General features: G+C 43.2%; 1 protein-coding gene across 10 annotated transcripts in view; it reads right to left on the bottom strand.

Annotated features, from left to right (window-relative positions):
• The window catches only part of fnbp1b (formin binding protein 1b), a gene marked incomplete at its 3' end in the record, with an annotated part of 162,436 nt that overhangs the window by 9,127 nt on the left and 128,548 nt on the right, over positions 1-24,761 (bottom strand). For 3 of the 10 annotated variants that reach the window (XM_080743105.1, XM_080743106.1, XM_080743103.1), the window contains exons 9-13: positions 17,745-17,936; positions 15,303-15,500; positions 4,547-4,561; positions 4,168-4,203; positions 827-936 (exon numbers count right to left, since the gene is read on the bottom strand). In XM_080743105.1, coding sequence (XP_080599231.1) covers positions 827-936; positions 4,168-4,203; positions 4,547-4,561; positions 15,303-15,500; positions 17,745-17,936 — 551 coding nt within the window. Of the gene's footprint in view, positions 1-826; positions 937-4,167; positions 4,204-4,546; positions 4,562-15,287; positions 15,501-17,744; positions 17,937-24,761 lie in introns of all 10 variants that reach the window. The other 7 variants (XM_080743108.1, XM_080743111.1, XM_080743112.1 and 4 more) reach the window with 7 other exon arrangements.

The raw sequence follows: 24,761 nt of genomic DNA, 5'->3' as shown, positions 1-24,761 counted from the left end.
CGACGCAGTCACCAAGTCTAATCATCATCCGTGCAACTCCGCTATACATTGAGCCTGTTCGTCAACAAACTGCGCAACATTTTCTCCGATTGGGTTGGATTTTCCAAGTGTTAGCCTAGGTGTTAATGCGGCCACGCATCCACGCGTTTTCAATGGATAAAAGCGCATTTAAAACATTTCCTACACTGTTTTAGCTGGTTAAAGGTACAGCACGTTCGAACGTTCGAACGTTCGAACGTTCGGTTTTTATTCAATTGAACGAACCATCTAAGGTTCGATGGTCCGTTCGGAAAATCCCCCCGAAGTTCGAATCCCTAAAACAGGGCTAGATTACAGCCCTAGTGCTTATAGATCGGCTGTTTTCACTAGTTCAAATAATTTTTTAAATGATAAATACAAAACAAACGGTTTTGGACATACAAGGTTTCCACCCGACAACAACGAAATATAACTCATGTAATTGGCCCACTGGCTTGTCACATGTCATGATCTGAAATGGCAAATTGTTGAGTAGCAGCAGCGCTATAGAGAGAGATCTCTCTCTATAGCGCGCAATGAGGGCCTCTACAACTCTTTTTCCCGGGCTGAATCAGGGGCCCAGCACGTCCCTGCGTCAGAGTACAGACTGACATCAGACAGACTGACAGACAGATAGACATTCTGTAAATTAATCAAAATGGGATTTTTACTCGAGTCGTGACCCATAAAAATTGGTGCATGGCCCACAAATGGGTCCCGACCCGACCGACCCACTGTTTGGGAAACAGTGCCCTCTACGTTCCACACCATGTCATAGCACCATGACATGTGATGTACTGGTAGCTACCTGGCATCTGTCTCCTTATGGATGTCCTTGTTCAGGTCGTCTAGCTTGCTCTGTAGCTTCTTCCTCCTCTGCTCTGGAGGCAGGTGACTGAAGTCCTCTGATCCAGAACCCTGAGGGGAGGGAGAAAGAAAGAAAGAAAGAAAGAAAGAAAGAAAGAAAGAAAGAAAGAAAGAGAAATGTTGGAGCAGAATCAGTTTCAGTGCGATATCCTAAAATATCAGCGAATACCGGTACATGTAATTCTACCTGTCTTGTGGTGTAATTTAGGATCAGTATCTCCCTTCACTTTAACCACTCCAACTCTATATACTTACTGACTGGAGTCCACCAGGGCTCCATACTAGGCCCCCACCTATTTTAGCTTCGTGAAATATCATTGCAGAAAATAGCCGATCTACAAGCTCACAACGAGTTGCGTCGTGAGCTTGTAGATCGGCCGTTTTCTCAGATTGTTTTTGCCCGGGAATCAAAATCATTATTAAATGTTTTTTTTTTTCCTTTTTTTTTTCTGTGTGCATATCTTAACAGAAGAAGACAGTGCAGCGCATCTCCAACAGGCAAACACACACTCATTGAGGCTTGTCTGTGTTTATGTTTGAGATTGCTAACCTATTCAGCCCCAAGCCTGGACCAGCACTCTCAGTAAATGTAGACAAGACTATCGCATTCGTCCTGTTATGCAGTATTCCAAAACGTGCTCGTTAATGGATACAGTATGAAGCTGCCCAACCGTTTGCTAATAGGATGACTGTGCCTGCTTAGAAATGAAGCTTGTCTGAGTGTGAGTGGTCTTGGCACGCCTAGCGCGGGCCTATTATATTTCCTGACGAGAAACCATCCATCTTAGAATGATGAGTCACACTGCTCAGATCTCTCTCCAAAGCTTTGTTGAGATATCAAAGCTCTGTAGCATGTGGTTTACAATTTACTTTTGAAGTATATTTAGCGAGTCAGACAGTGGTTGGGATTTCTTTCTTATTTATCTTTTCTTTCTTTTTTTTTTTCTTTTTTTTTGAATGAAAAACCAAAAGGTAATATCATGGGATTAAACTGTTAAATGTTTTTTTCTTGTGACTATTAGTGAAGAAAATGTTACATGAATTCAACACATGGCTCTGAAACATGTAGTGCTTGGACTGGATAGGTTAGGTGGTCTTTTACGGTGAAATCAAACGTAGGTCAGTGGTTTTCAAACTGTTGTAGCCTCTCTGATCCGTGTTATCACTCTCACCACTCACACACCAATGTTTATTTTTATTATTAACTAATGAAGAAAAAAACGGAAGAAAACTATTTCATCCTTTCACAACTTTTCCAAAATAGCGAAAATACCCAATCTACAAGCTCCCAACACATGGCATTAAATTTATGATACTTTTTGAGTTTGTCAATTGGTTATTTTTTGGGCCTATAATTGACATACCCAAAATAGGGAGGGTAAGTGGCTAAAACATTTTAGATATCGTCTCTGTCGGGAGGAAAACCTCATTATGTCCAAAAACTTTTCAGGATTTAAAAGAAAAAATAACAAACATAGCAGATCAACAAGCTCAAAACACTGCACAAAGCGACGTGTTTCGAGCTTGCAAGGCGTTGTGTGCTTGTAGATCTGCTGTTTTCACTACTTTTGTGCGACGGCCTTGATGAAGCAGGGCTTTACTTTGCGAAAAAAAATACAAATTTGAAACTTGGAGATACGAGGTTTCTGCCCGACAGTGACAATATAATACATTGGAATGATAACCATGTGTGGCTGGCACACCTGGACTATAGTCTCACGGCACCCCAGTGTGCATCGACCCACAGTTTGGGAACCACGGCCTTTACATTCCATTGACTTGAGGTCAGGGGTCAAATACAGGTAACCATGGTGACCTTACCCAGCATGCACCACTTCATGCAACGTGACAAACAACTCACCATGCAGTGACACATGCTCACTTACTGTAGCAATGACATGCTATATGGTAATGATAAATACATGGTGACACCGTATCAGACAATGATTATCAGTCATAAAAAATTACAGAATGTAAAAGTTACGTGTTTCATTTTTACATCATCAGAATGATCGCTATTGCGTTAAAGGAGCACTTCACCCGTTTTCAGCCTCAGGCAGGTGCACACATAGACATCAAAGGGGGCCTGAGACCCCTTTGATCAGTCTGTAAAAAGTGCCCTCTTCAGACCATGAATGCAGTTTTTACTATGGTGAAAGAAATTGATTATGCTTACTTTAGTGTGGTATCAAGCACTGAAAATAGCCGACCTCCAAGCTCACAACGTGTCACGCTGCAACGCGTTGTGACCTTGGAGGTCTGCTATTTTCGATATTTTCACCAAAAGACCCTTTTCGAAATTTCAGCCCCTGCCTCTCTAACATTCTCTGCACATCCCTGCTCAACCTCATATTCGTGTAATTGGCCCTCTCTAATTGGCCCTCTCTAATTGGCCCTCTCTAATTGGCCCTCTCTAATACTCCATTATCAGATGGTACAAGTTCTGTCTATGAACAGTTCTGGAATCTGCCTACCAGTGACATCATCAATGGGGATTCCAAGCTAACACAAACTACAGCCCTTCTCGTCCTGGAAAGTTACTGTAGCATGCTGGGGAAAAAAAGAGGCCATTGTACTTGCAACGATAACAAATACAACGTTTGAAATCACCAAACGTGCCTAATGATGATGTCACTGGTGGGCGGGTTTCTGAACAGTCCACAGCCCCCCCACTGAGACACAGAGTGAGTGGACAGCAATGATCTCATAATGAGCATTAGGGAGGACCGATTATATGGAAAGGCTGAAAAATGGGTGAAAGTGAAGTGGTCCTTTAACTCAGTGGTTCTCAAACTTGGAATTTGTACACTGTCAAAGTTACAGACTTGTGAGGGTCAATTTAGACTCCCATAAAGGAACCTAGAGAGTCCCTGAAATCCACTTTGAGAACCACTGCTTTAACTAAAACTACTGGCAAGTATGGTCAACTTATTCTTTTCATTATAGCTAATTTGATGGATTCAAATCAATTGATTGTTTTAGATAATATATCAGGATCAGGATGGTTGAAACTAAGTTTACATGACTAGTCTATTGTGGAATGAATGATTCATATTTTGTATATTCACTGGCGACACTCAAAGAAACACACTACAGTTTGGAATTAAAACCTCATCTACAGAGCTCAGCATGCACTCGAAGAGCATTAGTGATCACCCAATGCAGACGATCGGCACGTTAGACAATGGAAACAACACAGAGATAATGAAAAGAAGAAGTAACGCTGCACTACGAGACAGTGGGAAAGAGACATAGGAGATAACATAGGATAACTCTGGTCACCTCAATGAGATTCCGGACGTGGGAATTGAGCGTGATCTGCATTAGAGACCACACAAGACACACGTTGGGGGAGAGACAACAAGACGACAAGACCAAAACCACAACACATACACAGACATACACGACGCACACAAATAAAAGAACACAAATGAAAACAACAATAGCAACAACAACAGCATGGGTCTGAAATCCATCCTTACGATAAGGGGAAGTCAATAAATTAATAACATGATTGAAAGAAAAAAAAAGGGGCGGAATAAATAAATAAAAAAAGCCGCACAAAACACGTTATGAACCATGTGTTAACTGGGAGGAGGACGTGACATGCATGCGAACGTCATGCCGCTTCAGTGGTGCGGTTATGTACGGTCATGCTTACCAGCTTGAGAGAAAGCTTCACGTTTGCGTGACAGAGGAGAGAAATGGCATATGGGGCAGGAGGAAGGAGGAGAGAGAAAGAGACAACACAACACGTCATCATCAGAATGTAAGGGAAGCATCACTCGGTCGTTGTCCGACCGGCACACATAAATAGTAGACATACATGGGATTCATCATCGACTAATTCCACTATTTCCTTATACTTGCCAAACTTCACCATTTGACGAAAAGAGGACGAGAATAGAGAAGCATGTCAACTTATCCTGTAGGACCTGAGGTCGATTGTACAGATTCCGTCTAGGCGAGCTAGCGCTCACACTTTTGTGATTTTTCAAAGATTTGTGTCTCGCTGCGAACTTGTGCGATCTGCTATTTTTGATTGGCAACACAGATGCTTTCCCGGTTTTAATGGGTAGTGCCCGGACAATTATGGCAGATGTATGTGTTTGCCAGATAAACCAAATCACTTTTTGAGTGATGTCAAATAGATGATTTATTTTATTCATCCATAAATGCATAATTTTACTCATCCATAATTGATAAAGATTTCACCAAAAAGTGAAAGTGTAATGAAGATTACATTTAACCAATAGCAACAAATACACCCCCTCTCTTTTTTCATCTGGTGAAGTTTACCATTTCAGCTACGATGGGTGAGAAACGGATGAGAAATGGGAAATGCCAAGTTGGCCAAAAGTCCAACTCGCTAGTCTAGAGCTCAAGCATTAAAGTCAGAGTAAGAGGAAACAGATGACAGGTAGATGAAGGGACAGTGGTGACAATGTGACAGGGACGGAGGTACCCCACGTATTACTTCTCCCTGGTCCTCTGTGTTGTTGTCATGGCAGGCAGTAGACACTAGAGGGCACTATAAGTACAGTGTGTTTTCACAATGGGCAGAGAGGCTTCTCATGTTGACATGCAGAAGTTGTCTTAGCCTGTCATGTAGCCTGGGAGAGAAGCTGCTTTGCGGTTTTCGAGACTGTGACTTACCTCGACAACATTTTCACCAATACTGTATAAAAGAGCTGTGACATGTCAAAATCCTTAGTGTGCCTCTCTCAATTGAGAACCAAAAAACGTTGCAAAGAAGCAATGACTGGTCGTTAAATAAAAGGAAATTATGGTAAAATTAGACCGCAGCCAAATAAATTGTTACTGAGGTTGATTGTGTTATGTCAGTGACGCAATCTGTTATAGGATGCCATGTGGTTTCTCTTTGAAACACACAAAAAACAAACAGGGCAGGAGTTATCACTGTTGAAGCAGATGATGTTAGAGATCCATTTAGATAAGAGTTTCACAGGCTAGCGCACTCAGGAGCTCTGTTCACTTTGGTCCACTAATCGATTCATCCATCTGAAATGGTAAACTATTAGGCCTCCCCATGGCCCCCTTCCAACCCTCCTCAAACTCTAAAATGTTCTCAGCGTTTCCCTGAAGGCTCGTTCAGACATTTCTAATGCTTACACTACATCGATGCTCCGTCTTGCGGCGGCATCACGTGCCGAAAATAGCAGGCCTTAAGCCCATGACGCGCTGCATCCGCAATGCATTGTGAGCTTGTACAGTCGGTCGGCTGTTTACGGCATGCGGCGCGGTCATAGCACGAAGTACGAATTGAGCTTAAAGGACCTACACCATGAATTTTCACTTTTTCTATTTTAAAACCTTTTTTTGGGGTCCCACTGGCACCTTCTATCCTCACAAAGTCCTATTTCTGACCGTTGTGTCTTTCTCTGGTTTTGGGCAGACAGAGATGAAAAGCTTTCCACGGGTTCTCAGAACAGTGCTGTTCTGAGAGTTGACGAGAGTGACGTCACTCTCGGATTCCCGTTTTTTTTTCAGAGTCAAAAAAAAAAAAAAATCATTTTTTTTTTCAAAACTTCACAAAAAAGTTTTCAAAAAAATTTAAAAAACTTTTTTTTTCAAAAACTTAAAAACTTTTTTTTTCAAAAACTTTTTTTTTCAAAAAACTTTTTTTTTCAAAAAACTTTTTTTTTCAAAAACTTTTTTTTTTTCAAAAAACTTTTTCTTTTTCAAAAAACTTTTTCTTTTTCAAAAAACTTCTTTTTTTTCTGGAAAAACCCCACTAGATGCGCCCCTGAGCAAACAGAGGCCGTTTTGGTATTGCAGCTGGAGAGCCTCATTATAGTAGAGCTAGAACAAACAAAAAGAATGGTCAGAGTGTTTTTTGAGGGTTAAAACCTGTCTAAGACTCAATTTTGAGCATATATTTATACAAAAAATATAGTTTTAAAAGCATGGTGTAGGCCCTTTAAAGTGGTTAGATCGCGTCAGGAATCAAGAAAAGGTCGCATCTCACTCTTATGTTACGTCAGCCTCTACTGGGATCTCACGCGGCAATTATCTTCTAGTGAGCCCACGGGCAATAATGACTTCAGTTCAATTTAGGCAGAACATACCTCCACCACCCCCTCTCCCCCGCATGATGGCATTCATCTTTGGGACTCTGTAAATCTTTTATGATCCCCCAGACAGACAGAGATATACAGCTATAGACAGATCACAGGGACTATGGGACACCAGCGCACACTGAAATAAGCCCTGGAGGGGGTGAATTCTGGTATTGAGAGCTAAACCAAACATCCAAAGTATTACAAGCACCCCCCCTCCTCCTCGGTGTTGCGACCAGCCGGCCAGCCAGTCGGAGGACAGCTGGGAGACCCCAGAATAGTGTAGATCCACATCATGCTACACCAGCACGGTCAAATCCTATATAATATCCATACACTGAATTCACACCAGCAGCGGTCATTTTGCTCACGTCACGAGAAAGCAATGAGGTTCAATGCATAGCCTAATGGCAGTGATGTTTCCCCAGACCGGAGTCTGGTCTGTGGCGAACGGGCACAACCGGCCGGCACTTTCCCAACGCAGCAAGAGGTCAGCGAAAAGCGGAGTGGCCAAAGTTGAGGAACGGTCAATGTCGCCGCTGCTGTGGGCGAGACAAAGCGGAGGAGCCTCAAGTACTTGAGTAAATGTAATCAGTTTCTTTCCACCACTGCTTGCGGTGCATGCGGAGCAGCAGAAATCTAGCTGGATCACGACTCGCTCACTTAAGAGTACGAGCCTTATAGTTATACAGAGAATCATTTCCAGCTCTTTCTTGCTTTTGTGGAATCAGGGATGTCGTGTATATCAATAAAGATGGCTTTGACCTTGACCACGTCAGTCGTACCTCAATAAAAAAACGAGTGCGATAAGAAATGGCCGCAGGCTGCTGGTGTGAATCAAGTGTCAGAGTTAAATGGATTTTTTCCCCCTGCGTGCGGTCTCACCAGGTCCCCCAGGGGGGGGGGTTGGTTGCTTGTGACACATTGTGAATTGACACCCCCCCACTGTAAAGCAGCTCAGCAAAGAGAACGGCGGTCGCCAGGCAGCGGGGTTTCGGGGGAGCGAGACACGGAGGGAGGGCGACAAAGCCGCGGAGCTGACATGTGTGATGGCTGATGATGATGTCATCTTCGTCCTCTGATCATTTGACTTGGTTTTTGTGCACGTGTCGCGGCCATGTGATCCAGTGATCCACGCGGAGCCACAGTCACAGACACTAGCCTCCTTTGTGAGAAGAAAATAATATATAAAGGGATCTCAGTGATTCTTCCCCCGGGCCAGAAGGCTATGGGAATAGAGACGTTAAAGCGCCTCAAAAGATAAATAGTTTTTCAGTCTCTCTCTCTAGGAGTATTAGCATTGGTCATCATTGGAGTCTACTGTCTGTGCTGCGCACATGGCCTTAACGAATCACGCAGGCTCTTCATCTTAGCTCAGTCAGTCAGTCGCTCGCTCGCACGCACACAGACACACTGACGCATATGCTAGAGGTGCAACAGTTAAATAGCCTAGGACTGAAGGAAGATATGACATTATATTAAGAATAAAATAGTGCTTAAATGATGAATAATACCAATCAATTTTGGCATGGACAATAATTGTTTTCGTGTCGATTAGGCGATATACTGTAGCAGTGGGCGTGGTTTACTGGTGCCAAAAGGTGATTCGAGATTATCCAAAACAAAATAATCGATAGTTGCAGCACTAACAGATGCACGCACATGCACGTACGCACACATACACACGCACGCAGGCACACATCCGTCCATCCATCGCCACACACACTTACAACATATTGCCTGGCCTCGAAAGCGTACGTGGGTCGCCCGAGAGTCCTCTTCATGAGCTCTTTGTGATAAATGCGCGAGCGAGGAGACTGCTGCTGCAGTGGTCATCAGAGAGAACACACACACACACACACACACACACACACACACACACACACACACACACACACACACACACACACACACACACACACACACACACACACAGAGCTCCATCACTCTGCACTATAGCAGTGGTTCTCAACCCCCACCCTGACAAGCACTTGGAATTGTAGTTGTTGAGCTATTACATTTTGTTTGAATCGGTTCCACACATACATAGTGAAAATTGCAGATCTACAAGCTCAAAACGCCTCACGGAGAGCTTGTAGATTGGCTATTTTCACAGTGTTCACCTCGTTCTTATGTTATTTGACAATCTGACCAATGTTTGACCAGTTGATGCTTCGTTGATGCAGTACAGGTCTTTTTTTCCCCTCTTACATTTTTTTGGTATTCAAATTTAAAATTGAATGAAATCCTTCAGTCCTTAAATTGTCACTTCACTGTCATCTGGGGACCCCCCAAAGATCATGTGGGGACCCCGACCCCCAGGTTGAGAACCACTGACTCAGAACAAAACCAACTGCAGTGCTGTCTTAAATGCTTCTATTGTACATACGGTACTCTCTCTCTCTCTCTCTCTACCTCTCCTTTTCTCTACACAGGCATGCACAGATTGCACACACGCACGCGCGCACGCGCACACACACGCACACACACACACACACACACACGCGCACGCACACGCACACACGCGCACGCACACGCACACACACTGGTAGGTTACAGGGTTGACTTTACCAACACACAGGATGAGATGCAACAGCCCTGTGCCAGAGGCCCAGAGCGTTCACATTGTGAAAGCCCCAGACAGGGCACACTGAACTGCATTGGCACAGGTTTCCCTGGTCCCCACAAGGTACAGGTTTCCCTGGTCCCCACAAGGTACAGGTTTCCCTGGTCCCCACAAGGTACAATTACTGTAGATTAGAAGTACTGTAGGAAGGAACTGATAAGGAGGAGTTTTTCCACAGACCGTCAGTTGACATATTTCATCACTTAATCAAGCATAAAGAATACAATCCTACGATAACCAATAATGTGATCTGCTCTACTGAGATCGGTAGAATATCAGGAAAAGAAAAGTAACAGCACGGAAGATATATGAACTCCATGCCCCTTATAGTGTGTCAGCAAGCTGTGTTATTGGGAAACAACACGTGTGTGACGTAAACATGTGTATCTGCAGATTGGACCAATTACATATCTAGCAGGATGTTCACATTGAACAAACTGTCCTTCCTCATAACGGTCTCCAAGCTACAAACGTTTGTCAGTTTTGCTGACAAGTTGTGTTTGCAAAAACATAAGGGAATGGTTTTTAACCACATTGAACCCTATTACCCTGACATCCCCATGTCATAATAGGCCAACATTCTGCAAATAGCTGATCTACAAACTCACAAGTGAGCACATTATATAGGGTTTATGTTTTAGCTACAAAGTTATGCTGACAAGTCCTGTTTTCAAGTTGCGAAGTCTTAAGGGAAAAAATAAAGCATTGCATGTGTGAGGGCTGTTGACAAAGTAAGCTCGTAATGACCTCTAAATCATTATCCTCTACCATGCCTCCCAACATTTAGCAGTCTCCAAACTATGTTTCATGTCCAGATTGGATACAAAATGATGAAAGGATGACACAATCTAAAAACTAAAAATGCCATAAATTCATGACGTAAAATCATGACTTTTCTCCAAATGTTCACAGATTTGGGCAGAGCAGGTGACATCAAAGGTTCACGTGTAGAAGTGTTTCTTTGTGAATATCATCAATATGTGCAGAGAAATATACTGTATACGGGCCTGTTTGTCAGAGGTGTGGTAAAACCCTCTGGTTCGTCAACCAGGGCTAAAGTTAGTTCCCCTAAAGTACATTTTATTTTATGAGAGCATCTAGCTTTCCGATTACCTTTGTTTATTTATGTATAAATAATGATTTATTCCATAAAGAAAACAAGAAAAAAACAGTAAAACGCCACAGAACAGTAATCTAACTCAAAACGACATTTATATACAGTACATGAAACATATAGATAGGTAATTGTATGGGATATGAAAAGAAGTGGAATTTAAATGAACTTATTCTGTAATATTCTGTCCGAAAGAAGCTTCCAATAGGTAGAAACCGGCAGTGACGAGGCAATAGTTGGGCTGCAATAGGTCAAACATATCCTCTTTTTTCTTTCCCCTATCTCTTCCTCGAAAGACATTTTACCGTACTTATACTCTCTCTTTTATATTTTCTTCTTTCTATTGCCAAAACAGGAACCCTAATTGGCATTTTTGCAGAGAAGGGCTCAACACTATTTTATTTGATTTTATTCATGGTTTTTGTGATGCTTTTTTCCCCCTGTTACATAAATAAACGTCATACTTGATTCATTTTGTCCTTCGGTGAAGTATTACAATAAGTTCAAACGTTTTTTAAAGCAACCAGTCAAAAAACAATGAGTCTAATTTAGCACTGCACACGTTTTATCTCTCTTTTTGAGAGCTGTTTCAGCACTTCCTCTTACAGAAACGTGCCCTTCCTGTTAGATCTGTTCAACTCAGTGGCGTCAATTGGGTATGGCAAGGTATGGCAGCAGCCATACCTTGGCTACAGGGGAAAAAAATAAAATGTTCTTAAAATAAATTCATCATGCCTGTTGCTAAGGTATGGCAACATGACTTGCACGCGTGCGTGCAAGACACCAGTCATATTGCCATACCTTAGCTTCTGCTGAACTGACGCCACTGGTTCAACCTTTTTTTTTAAGACATGCTTCCTCTTTCTGGCGACCTTCAATCATTTCCTGCACAATGAGCCCACACACTCTGCTCCTCATGGCTGTATTGTTTCTTTGCTTGTTCAGACATATATAAATGTTTTCACAACGAATAAATGCTGCCTTTTGAAAAAGGCTGAAGTGCAAACAAACTACATTTGTTGCGTTCCGGAAGGAAGACGTGAATAGCCAGCCGCCCATAGCATCCTGAGGTCAGAGTGGGCTGGACCTGGCCTGTATGGTGACCCGCATTCGCTGACCTGCCACAACCTCACCATATGTATTCCATTAACACCATATAATGATTTTTAGACAAAAAAATTAAAATAAAAACAGTGAAAACCCAGAGCACCACAATGTGATGCTGGTTCAGATGCTTCCTTTCAGCTGGGTCACCACCCACCTGACAACCAGGCATACTTAATGAGGGTGGGTGTGTCCACATAAAAAATATATTTAACACTTGCAGTACACTTTTTTGAAAAAGATCAATCAAAATCAAGTATAATCATAATACCTGATGATTGTGTTGTAGGGGGGAACAAAATCCCGGCACCCCATCTTCAACTAAATAGTTTTTACGAAGTGCTGGGGGGAAATAATGCTGCTCAAAGTGGTTCGTCTGACTCTGGCAGATTTTGTGCGGTTTATGCCGCCACACTGGAATGTCTTGAACCACGCCTTCTGGCGACTTCATCAGTCATGTTTGACCTGGCACGACGATCAACTTTACAGTTGACAGTGTAGGGTACCCTAACCCTAACCCTAGTGACCATGATGCCAATGGCCGCAGTTGCCCTCAGTTTGGCCTTGTGCCCCTCAAACCAATGGCATAACCTGAGGCCACAAGTGGCCGTAATGCCCTAGCTGACTGTACCACTTTCTCCTCAATTTCTTGTCAATATGTAAACAGTAGACACCGGTGTCTCATTCTTGTCATGTAGACACCAGTGTATTTTGTTGAGATTCTGAAATCTTAACTCCCCGAGGCCCCCATCTCCAGTGACTTTGATTGGTGCAGGGCTGAGCATGGATCAGATTGTAAATACCATAATTTATCTATTTCACTGCAGGTTATAGGTTATCATCATCCCTATAACCCATACATTCAACAAATTCTTTCAATGGACTCAAATCATTTTTTATTTGATGGCCTTCCTGCCCTGGCATTTGGCCTTTGTGCCCTAAAAAAATGGACAACACCAAAGTCCAAGTGGCCTTGCCCCTAAAATGACGAAATTCCACGCCTGGTTAAGAGGCTCTCTCCGAGAGCGATCACGACCTCCACGCCAGTGCTAAGCCCGTCGGGGTACCTTGATGTCTTCTATGGAGAGGGGGTAGAGTGGTGGACAGACGATCCTGTCCCGTCCACTGTCATTGTGAGGACAGTGTTAACATGAAGGATGAGAGGACAGAGAGTGGAGTGCGTTGCTGAAGACAGACACGGACCATGGAGTTACAGAACTATGTCTTATGGAAGAATGCTTTAGAAAGCAGGTTGGCAGAACACTGTATGGGTGAGGGCTGGAGGCTGACAGGATTGTTATTGTTTTCTTTTTGATGTTAAAGAGATGGTGCCGTAGATTTGTTCTTTTTCTGGTTTTCATGTGTCTAGAAGGTTGACAGTATTTAATTAGACCCCCTGGTGTGGTTCTTATGAGCAATTATGTAATCCCTTTGTATTTTGTATTTCTTCCTGGAGGCGGACACCTTGTGGGTCAAAAGTGCCGATCCAAAAACAGTGATTAAACGAGCACAGGTCTCCACCAGGCCGTGTGTCCTGGTGGTGCTACTGTATAATAGGCCAATGTAAAAAGGGTGGCATATGTTCTTCACCATAGATCTTTCATGGAAATCGGACGCTGCATGCATGGTTTGAAGCATTGTGTTCCAAAAATGTGTTTTGCTAAACTCTACCTGCTGGTGGCGCTATAACAGGCCAATGTGAAAAAAGGTAGCATTTGTTCCTTGACCTAGTGGGAATATGTGTGGCAAATTTCACGGTAATCGCAAGCTGCGTTGATGATTTGAAGCATTTTGTTCAAAAACTGAGCAATCCTGCAAACTTTGGAAGCTAATATTAGCCAATCAGGATGGAATATGAAATATCAGACGGATCTGACTTGATCACATGACTATAGAGATACTGTGTACCGATTTGCGTGATTTTTGGATAAAATCTCAAGGAGTAATATCCAAAACTGTGTTTTACATAAGTTGGCCCAAAGGTGGCGCTATAAAAGGCTGATGTGAAAAATGCAGGGCAAAGGTTTATCCTTAGCCTCTAGGGAGTGCGCTTACAAAGTTTGAAACTGATCGGTGGAGTTATAGGTAAAACCACAAATCGGCCTGTTATAGCGCCACCATGAGGCTGATTAAAAAAAAATTAAGTGGCATTTCTTCCTCGGCCTAGTGGGAACGTGTGTGCGCGATTTCATGATAATTGCACTTTGCGTTTGGGATTTACGGCATTTTGTTCAAAACGGCTCAATCCTACAAACTTTGGAAGCCAATCTTAGCCAATTAGGAAGGAATATGCAAAAGCGGACAGATCTGTGTTGATCACATGGCTGTCGAGATACTGCCTACCGATTTGTAGGATTTTTGGACAAAATCTGTAAGAGTAGTGCACAGAAATGTGTTTTGCGAACATCGGCCACTAGGTGGCGCTAGAAAAGGCCCATTTGAAAAATTTAGGGCAGAGGTTCTAGATTGGCATCCAGGGAATGTGTGTGCTCACTTTGGCAGCGACCGGGCCAACGGCGACTGAGATTAGCTGCACACAAACTGCGAGGACACACGGACGCACGGACGCACGGACGCACGCACGCACGGACGGACGGACGAAGGGGAAAACATACTCTCCCCCAAGCCTTCGGCTGGTGGAGACAATTACATGATATAATCACCATCGCCACCCACCATGACAACCAGGCATACTTAATGAACTGGTGGGTGTGGCCACATAAAAACCTAATTTTAACTCTTTCTGTACACTCTTCAATCAACATCCATAATATATCATGACAATAATAAAGAGCTTTTCTAGCCAAGTAATAGTAAAAGTGTTAATGTGAGTATTTTGTTATTAATTTAAATACATTTAACACACGTCTTTGAATGACACAGAGCTGTTTAGACGCTGGACGTGGATGACAGCGGGACCCACAGGACACAAACACACGGTGACAGACGTGTGGCTTTCAACTTCAGTGTCGCCTATCAGACAGGGCTTCAAAGTCGGAGCCGTACTTCTACAGGGTGCCAGGGTGGCCAATTGGAAAAAGGAGAGGAAAATGAGGAACATAAAAAAACTAACTTTATAACATTATTGAGCCACGTTATCTACTTTCAACCTGGCATTCCTATTTTGAGCAGGTCATTATTATCTAAAACTATTTGAAAAGTAGCAAAAAATAGTCAATCTACAAGGTCACAGTGCACCACAACGGGACACGTTGTGAGCTTTTAGATTGTCTATTTTCGTCTTTTAAATTATAACAAATCAATTTAGCAATAGCGGGTGGGGTTATGGCTATTTGGGGTCGTCGACACGATGGAGACGTTTTTTTGGGAACCCCAACTGACCTATCCCATACAGCGGTGCAAGTAGGAAGAAGCTCTGACAAAAAGGGGAGAGGAGAGGACAGGCGGGAGGCGGGAGGGAGGGAGGGAGACGCAACCATGCAAAAAAACAAACCACAAGGCCACAAACACAAACAACAACGACGCGACTTACCCCGCGCCTCAGGCTCCGGAGGCAGTGCATTTTGGGCTTGGACGTCATGAAGTCGTTGAGCCGGTGCGCGAGGGGGGTCTCCTTGTGCTGCTTGGGAGACGGGAGGGGGTCGGTGGGAACAGCAGAGGGTGAGGGCAGGGTCTGGGCCGGTGGGGGGGCAGGGGGGGGCTGGTGGGGGGACGTTAACAGGGACATAAGCTACCCGGTAAGACAAGAAGAAGGAGCCGTTGACGTAGAGAGGAGAGAGAGGAGGATTTTGTTTTTTGGGGGGGGGAGTTGGGGGAGGAGGGGGAGGCAAGAATCGAACAAAAACAAGACGAAGAGAGAAGAAGAAGAAGAAGGAGGAGGAGGAGGGGAACACAAAACGGAATAAATAAGCCGCCAACAAAATGTTAAAATCAACACATGACGGAAACACAAACAAAAGGACAAAACCGGAGGACATATTTTTGAAGTTTGAGTCGTTATGCAATTCTGTCAAACATAGAACGAAAATGTGAACTTAATCGAAACAACAACTCAGTCAACGGAAGAAAACGGAGTATAAGTAGAGGAAGCTGTTACAGGGGGGGGTGTTAAAGCAAGCAGCTGCAACGAAGCATTAAGCACATGCAACCATCCATTCTAGGAATCTTTTTTTATTTCTTTTTTTTTGTTTCGCCTCCACCTCTTCATCACATGCGAGCTCTTGGACTAGAAAACCACACAATATCCCCAGGGATGTTCCAGCAGCTGAAAGTTAGGTCATCATCACAGAAAACCTAATTGCCTTTTTGCTTTCTGAAAGGAAAAAAATGAAAAAAAGCCTCTACTGCCCAGTTAATAAGGTAGTGGTTTTGGTGATGTGATTAGTTCTAATAGGCCTCCTGGTGAGCATGCAGCAGGGGTGAATTCAGAAACCCCTTCCCCTTGAATCAAAGAAGTGCAATTGAGTGTCGACGAAGAGACCGGTGGCTCCAGCAAACGCTACTTTTTCATTCACTGAGGAGTTTTGTCCGTGCTTGGGGACTTAATATGCCAACGAGAAAATGTTTTGGGGAAAAGAAAATCCAATTTTAAAGTGACCCCGAAGACATAGTCGACCATCGTTGTGCGTGTTTATGTGTGTGTGCGTGTGTGTGTGCGTGTGTGTGTGTGTGTGTGTGTGTGTGTGTGTGTGTGTGTGTGTGTGTGCGTGTGCGTGTGCGTGTGTGTTTCAGGGGGCATAGTACCATGTATTATTAACGTCTGCGCTCCTGAACATACCCATGCAATATGTAACGTATCCAAAGTTACTAAAGCAGAGGTACCTGTTGCAGAGTAGAATAATATGCCTCTAGTGAATCATACCTCCCTTACATAAACAAAAACAAACGAAACTAAAGAATAGTCGTACACTATCACTTGTTCTTTCTTTGATTTGCCATGATTAATTCCTTCTTTCACTCTCTCTCTCACACGCAAACACTCACACACACCCTCTCAACATCTAAATCAGGCGGTAAAATAAACTAGCTTCCCGGGTTATTTGATGAATCGGAAATCGCCGGAACAGCGGCGGAGGGGACAAACGACGGTTGCAGCCCTTCCACCACAAGACCGCTAACCATGTGGCCAATTAGAGGCCAGCTGTGAGCAGGGGGCGGGGTTGTTGACGGGAGGCCGAGCACCGGTCAGTCAGTCAGACAATGGAAGAAGTCAGTCAGACAATGGAAGAAGGGTGACGCGGACTGTTATACTACATCTAGAAAGAGCACGTTAAGGCCTGTCAGTTGACTCCATCCACAGAGAGAGAGAGAGAGAGAGAGAGAGAGAGAGAGAGGGGTAGAGATGCATTAGTGTGTTAACATTACGGATGGGGAGGCTCCACACACCACCAGTGAGGGGTACTGCCAGTGATTGACCAGCAGGGGGGGGAAACAGAAAGGGGTGGCAAAATAATAGCTACGACAACCTCTGTCGTGCGGCGGTGGCGCGCGCCAGAAATAGCCGATCGATGACCGGCTATTTTTGACCCGCGCGGCACTATCGCACGACGGAGTCATAAACAAGGCTTAACAGTGAGCCAGCCAACTCATCTCTCTTAACAGAACAGAACAGAATAACTCAATATGAATTCTAGACCGAAAATAAAGACGAACAAATAAATAAACCATGTCGTTATCAACAATGTAACAGTTACAGTACCAAGAATAGAACATTTGAAGGACACTAGAATGTAGCCGCTACACTGTATTATTGCCTCATACTAAAAAGTCCCCAGAGTACGACAGCACAACGCGACTCCAGCACAAACCGACCTTCAAAAAAAAGGGGACATTGAGATGATAACCAAGTATTTACACTCTAGTCTAATAGTTTACGGAGGCGTCTTCCGCGTAGCACTATACTACAACTAACTGTCCAGCAGATTTGGGCGAATGGTCGAGCGCTCGTTCGGTGTGTTTGCGCGTCGTGTCCTACCTTGTTTTTGTTTTTAATGAAAGGCCACAGTTTGCCTTTGCTCTTGCCACCGGGCCTCTCCATCTTCACGCTCTCGCGCCCCAGGCTGGTCTCCGACACCGTCCTCTTCATGGCCTGGCCGTAGTCCTCGAAGTCCACGTCCCCGGGAGGCTCGAAGCCCGACTTGTAGGCCTCCACCACCTGCTGGGAATCCTGAGAGAGAGAGAGGGGGGGGGCAGAGCAATCAATGACAATCACTCAATCAGTCTTTATTTCAGATTCTAAACCAGGGTTCCCCAATAGGCGGCCCCACGGGCCATTTGCGGCCCGCGGGGGGCTACTGTCTGGCCGACACCAACCCCAGTAATAATGGTGGTATAAGAGCAGCAACAACACTCGTATATCGTCGTTGTCGGGTGGGAAATCTCGTATCTCCAAATTTGTACGTTCTTTCGCGAATCATACAAGGCAGTCGCACAAAAGTAGTGAAAACAGCAGATCTACAAGCACACAACGCCTCGCACCGCGAGGCGTTGTGTGCTTGTAGATCGGCTGTTTTCACTAGTTTAAATCATTTTTAAAATGATAAATTCAAAACAAATGTTTTTTGGACATACAAGACGAAAACTGTCGCTGGAGTATTGGGAACGCCACCACCGCCCCTGCAATGTTGTGGCCCTCGGCTTGGTACCCTAGACATAATTCGGCCCTTGGGGAAAACTAATTGGGGAACCCTGCTCTAAACGCTACATATAGGGGACAACAGCGATGTTTTGGACACTGCTCCTACAGATTTGGACCAAAGATCAGGCAAAGCGGTACGCAGTATCTCTAAAGTCATGTCATCAACATGCATCTGTCCCATTTCCCATATTCCCTCCTGATTGGCTACCATTGCCTTCTAAAGTTTGTGTATGGGACCTGACGACGGTCGCATATCTCCCGATTAGGGAGTCTTACTGGTTACTATTGAAAAATAGCAGATATACAAGCTCACAGCGTGGCCAAGCTGCGAGCACTCGCAGTATAAAACAGGGATTTCGTTTATGGCAACAAAAACGTAATAATGTGATTGATGTCAGAACTAATGTAAACTGTATCCAACACATCTCAGTTTATGTAAATAAAGAATCATACAATGTAAAACGGTGAGTCACCATTTTGCCGGGGTCAATCAGGGGCCATGAACACACAATTCCCAGATATGTGGGACTTGTCGGTGACTTCATTGTTTATACCGAGGTCTTTCCCTTATCATTCCGTTGACCTGGAAAGTTCTCTCTTTTTTTAACCCATTAAGACCTGGAACGCATTTTTACTAGGGGTGTAACGATAAAGTAACTGTATCGAAATATCGTTTTTAACTTAAAAAATCAAAGTATATCGAAATGAAAATAGCTAAAATGGAATTGTATCGCTTTATTTTGTATCGTATAGAATCGGCAGTGCAAAGAATCGATTGTATCGATACTACCTACTTGTGCATTGTATTTAGCATTTTTAAGAAGATAAAATTAAAAGGAGGGGTTTAATAACTTTTCCTTTCCATATAGACACACTGGTCTATCAATAAATGTGTGTAATCTCTAGGTTCATGTCAAGGTGCAAGTTTGTCAATATACAATGTCCATGTATTTGGCAGAAAATCACTGTGTTTACTTATTTATATCCATAATAATACATGTTTCCCTTAAAAACCTGCACTATACATACCTTTCACACAGATTTAATTTCTTTGCTAAATAGTTACTATATCGATTTTAAATCATTGAATCATATCGTATCGTATCGCCATGAATGAACCAATATAGTCCATGTATCGTATCGTCAACCATGTATCGTGATATGTATCGTATCGCTATTAAAATGTATCGTTACTCCCCTAATTATTACACATTATTACTTTAACCATTCTTTTATGATTTAACTATTAAACAAATAGCAGATCTACAAGCTCAGATTCTGTAAATCTTCTAAATCAGTGGTTCTCAAACTTTTTCATGTCAAGGACCCCCAAAAATGCATTTGACAGCGGACCCCCATCTCATAATATATTGTTCCAGGGACCCCCATCTCATAATATATTGTTCCAGGGACCCCCATCTCATAATATATTGTTCCAGGGACCCCCAGAAACAGAGATTTGAGTTACAGAAGTTTGGTTTGAAGAATATACAAATAGTTTCACAATCTTTCAAAAATAGCAGATCTACAAGCTTGTAGATCTGCTATTTTTCAATAGCTAAAGTATAAAATAACTCCAGGTCTGTTCATTTCCAGACGAGGGTGGGAAAAAAAGGCTGTCTTCACTCACTCTGTTGACCAGAGAGAGGAAACAGAGACCCAGATATGTCCAACAGGAGTGATGATGAACACAATCAGGTCAGAAACACAGGCAGTTTGTGTCAAGAGGGAGGAAAAAGCACATCCATCAGTGTGCAACGTGCATCTCCCTGTCAGGACTGATAAGGGCAAGCGGTCGGGTTTAGGGGGTCCGAGAAGGGTCAAAGCCTGGCTCTTATGCACTAGAAACCAAAGAGATGAGTCAGAGAAACAGATGCTAGGGCAGTGGTTGTAAGCCTCGTTTCCAAGTTGAAAAATGTTATATTATAACATTATATTTTCAACCATTTTCAAAAATAGTGGTAATAGCCGATCTACAAGTCGCGATGCGCCGTGTTGTGAGCTTGTAGATCGGCTATTTCCACTATCAATGTTCTTTTTAAAGTATTAAGTTGTCAAACATGTCAGTTATTTCTTTGTATATTTAGGTTATGTGTCATATCTGCCATGTGCATTGTGCAACTTCAAAGCCTACAAGCCAAACAGAAATGTAATTGTCAACGACAAAAACACAATTAAATCGTTAATCGCAATTATTTGAGTGACAATTAATTGTCATGTAAAATGTCATAATCGTGACAGCCCTAAGTGGTTGACAACATGTGAGTCGGGACCCATTCTTTTTCCAGATGATTAGCTTCATGGGCAACATTGTTTCCTCACTCAACAGTACACAAACCAACATAATAAAAGTATATTATGGACCACAGAGTGCTGTGTAGCCGCAGTGCAAGCGCACAAACACATACTGTAGGTGTCGCTTGACACAGCAGTTATGGTTGCCGCTCTGAGAAATGGGTCTGGGTATAGCACATTTCTAAATGGGTCTGGGTATAGCACATTTCTAAATGGGTCTGGGTATAGCACATTTCTAAATGGGTCTGGGTATAGCACATTTCTAAATGGGTCTGGGTATAGCACATTTCTAAATGGGTCTGGGTATAGCACATTTCTAAATGGGTCTGGGTATAGCACATTTCTAAATGGGTCTGGGTATAGCACATTTCTAAATGGGTCTGGGTATAGCACATTTCTAAATGGGTCTGGGTATAGCACATTTCTAAATGGGTCTGGGTATAGCACATTTCTAAATGGGTCTGGGTATAGCACATTTCTAAATGGGTCTGGGTATAGCACATTTCTAAATGGGTCTGGGTATAGCACATTTCTAAATGGGTCTGGGTATAGCACATTTCTAAATGGGTCTGGGTATAGCACATTTCTAAATGGGTCTGGGTATAGCACATTTCTAAATGGGTCTGGGTATAGCACATTTCTAAATGGGTCTGGGTATAGCACATTTCTAAAGTGAAATGGGTCTGGGTATAGCACATTTCTAAATGGGTCTGGGTATAGCACATTTCTAAAGTTAAATGGGTCTGGGTATAGCACATTTCTAAAGTGAAATGGGTCTGGGTATAGCACATTTCTAAATGGGTCTGGGTATAGCACATTTCTAAATGGGTCTGGGTATAGCACATTTCTAAAGTGAAATGGGTCTGGGTATAGCACATTTCTAAATGGGTCTGGGTATAGCACATTTCTAAATGGGTCTGGGTATAGCACATTTCTAAAGTGAAATGGGTCTGGGTATAGCACATTTCTAAATGGGTCTGGGTATAGCACATTTCTAAATGGGTCTGGGTAGAGCACATTTCTAAAGTTAAATGGGTCTGGGTATAGCACATTTCTAAATGGGTCTGGGTATAGCACATTTCTAAAGTGAAATGGGTCTGGGTATAGCACATTTCTAAATGGGTCTGGGTATAGCACATTTCTAAATGGGTCTGGGTAGAGCACATTTCTAAAGTTAAATGGGTCTGGGTATAGCACATTTCTAAATGGGTCTGGGTATAGCACATTTCTAAAGTTAAATGGGTCTGGGTATAGCACATTTCTAAAGTTAAATGGGTCTGGGTATAGCACATTTCTAAATGGGTCTGGGTAGAGCACATTTCTAAAGTTAAATGGGTCTGGGTATAGCACATTTCTAAATGGGTCTGGGTAGAGCACATTTCTAAAGTTAAATGGGTCTGGGTATAGCACATTTCTAAATGGGTCTGGGTATAGCACATTTCTAAAGTTAAATGGGTCTGGGTATAGCACATTTCTAATGGGTCTGGGTATAGCACATTTCTAATGGGTCTGGGTATAGCACATTTCTAAATGGGTCTGGGTATAGCACATTTCTAAAGTGAAATGGGTCTGGGTATAGCACATTTCTAAATGGGTCTGGGTATAGCACATTTCTAAATGGGTCTGGGTAGAGCACATTTCTAAAGTTAAATGGGTCTGGGTATAGCACATTTCTAAATGGGTCTGGGTATAGCACATTTCTAAAGTTAAATGGGTCTGGGTATAGCACATTTCTAAAGTTAAATGGGTCTGGGTATAGCACATTTCTAAATGGGTCTGGGTAGAGCACATTTCTAAAGTTAAATGGGTCTGGGTATAGCACATTTCTAAATGGGTCTGGGTAGAGCACATTTCTAAAGTTAAATGGGTCTGGGTATAGCACATTTCTAAATGGGTCTGGGTATAGCACATTTCTAAAGTTAAATGGGTCTGGGTATAGCACATTTCTAATGGGTCTGGGTATAGCACATTTCTAATGGGTCTGGGTATAGCACTGTGCCACCGTGCCCCCCGGTATAGCACATTTCTAAAGTGAAAATGTAAGCTAATACCTTTTAAGACCTTTCTAATACAACTTGGCCAAATTGACGAACATTACAGAAGAAAGAGGCAAATAAATCAAACAACAAAAACAAAAACAAGCTCTGATTGAGAGCTCGTAGATCGTCTATTTTCACAATATGTATCTGTGGAACCGAGTCACACTGTACTAAATGTAGCGCCTACAATTCCAAAGTGCTTGTTAGGGTGGTGGGGGGTCCCCAGTTCAAATATGATTATTTTGGGGGATCCATCAGTTCAAATATGATTATTTTGGGGGGTTGCGGACTCGCGGCCTGAAAAGGTTGATTACCACTGTGCTAGGGGACACAAGCTCTGTTCTTCCCTTGCTGTTGTTTACATGAACACCCAGTATGTACTGTACTGCAGTCACAGGTCTTAGTCATCTCTCATCATCTAGTCCACACTCACAGCTAGATACATAAGCACGCGCACGCACACACACACATTCCCAGAGGACAGATTTCTTTGGCAGGGAAAGCAGACAGACAGAATGAGATATCTTCATCTCTACGTACTACACTATGGATTTTCTCTCGCAAGTACAGGCTGGCCTTTTAAGTACCCAAAAGGCATATAGGCTACTGTAGCACAACATTGATCACACAAATGACATGCATTTAGGAATGTGCTTCGATTTAATGTATTTAGACCTGGAATTATTTTATACTTTAGCTATTGAAAAATATCAAGCTCAAGTTGTGAAGATTTGTGCAAAACTTTGAATATATGTATTTTTAAAGTGAACAATCTTTGAATATATGTATTTTTAAAGTGAACATTTTAAAGTAATATTTGCTTCTGGGGGCTCCCTGGAACTACATTTTGAGATGGGGGTCCGTGGCCAAATACATATAATTTTGGGGGTCCTTGACATGAAAAGGTTTGAGCACCACTGACATAGAAACATAGTTTTTTCTTTTTTTTTCCAGAAACCTGTGAGCTTGTATATCTGCTATTTTGTAATAGCTAAAGCATAACATACTGTAATGGTTAAAGTAATAATAAGGTTGGGTTAATCCTATAGCTGCTCTGTGGATTCCAGCGTACAGTAGCTCTGCATTTGTCCGGTTTCCAGGACAATAGTTAGTTAACCATCAACCCTACCCTACCGCCCCTGTTCTGGCCATGTCATATAGGCGAACATTCTAACCTTCATCTACTGCCACGAGTGTGACATTGTCTGAGAGTTAGTGAGTGACTGACTGACTGACTGACTGACTGACTGACTGACTGAGTTTTATTATGCTTTTGACACGTTGCATTGTAAAGTAAGTAAGTACGTTTCCCCTGCTAATAAAGCTCATTTGAATTGTATGAACTAGAGGTTCGCGGCCCTTCGGGCCGCTCATATCTAGAGATCGCGCCTGCTTCGCAGGCGCTCACAGCTATGTTGCAGCAGTGATCCACCCACATCCATCCATCCATCCATCCATCCACATCCATCCATCCACATCCATCCATCCATCCACGCATCCATCCATCCATCCATCCATCCACATCCATCCATCCATCCATCCACATCCATCCATCCATCCACATCCATCCATCCATCCATCCACATCCATCCATCCATCCATCCATCCACATACATGCATCCATCCACATCCATCCATCCATCCATCCATCCACATCCATCCATCCACATCCATCCATCCATCCATCCATCCACATCCATCCATCCATCCATCCATCCACATCCATCCATCCACATCCATCCATCCATCCATCCACATCCATCCATGCATCCATGCATCCATCCATCCATCCACATCCATCCATCCATCCATCCATTCATCCACATCCATCCATCCATCCATCCATCCATATCCATCCATCCACATTAGAGTTCTCAAATTCGGCCCGAACCCGACCCTACCCGACCCGACCCGACGTTATCGGGCCGAGCCGGGCCCAAAAATTATAATAATGAGTCGGGCCGGGCCGGGCTCCGGGCTCCGTCACTCAAGCAACAGAGAACAGGCGCATATCGCTCTC

Source organism: Nannobrachium achirus (genome assembly GCF_963921795.1).
Source record: "Nannobrachium achirus genome assembly, chromosome: 15".
NCBI classification, from domain to species: Eukaryota; Metazoa; Chordata; class Actinopteri; order Myctophiformes; family Myctophidae; genus Nannobrachium; species Nannobrachium achirus.
Note: the sequence above shows the minus strand (reverse complement) of the source record. Positions and strands in the feature narration are given on the sequence as shown.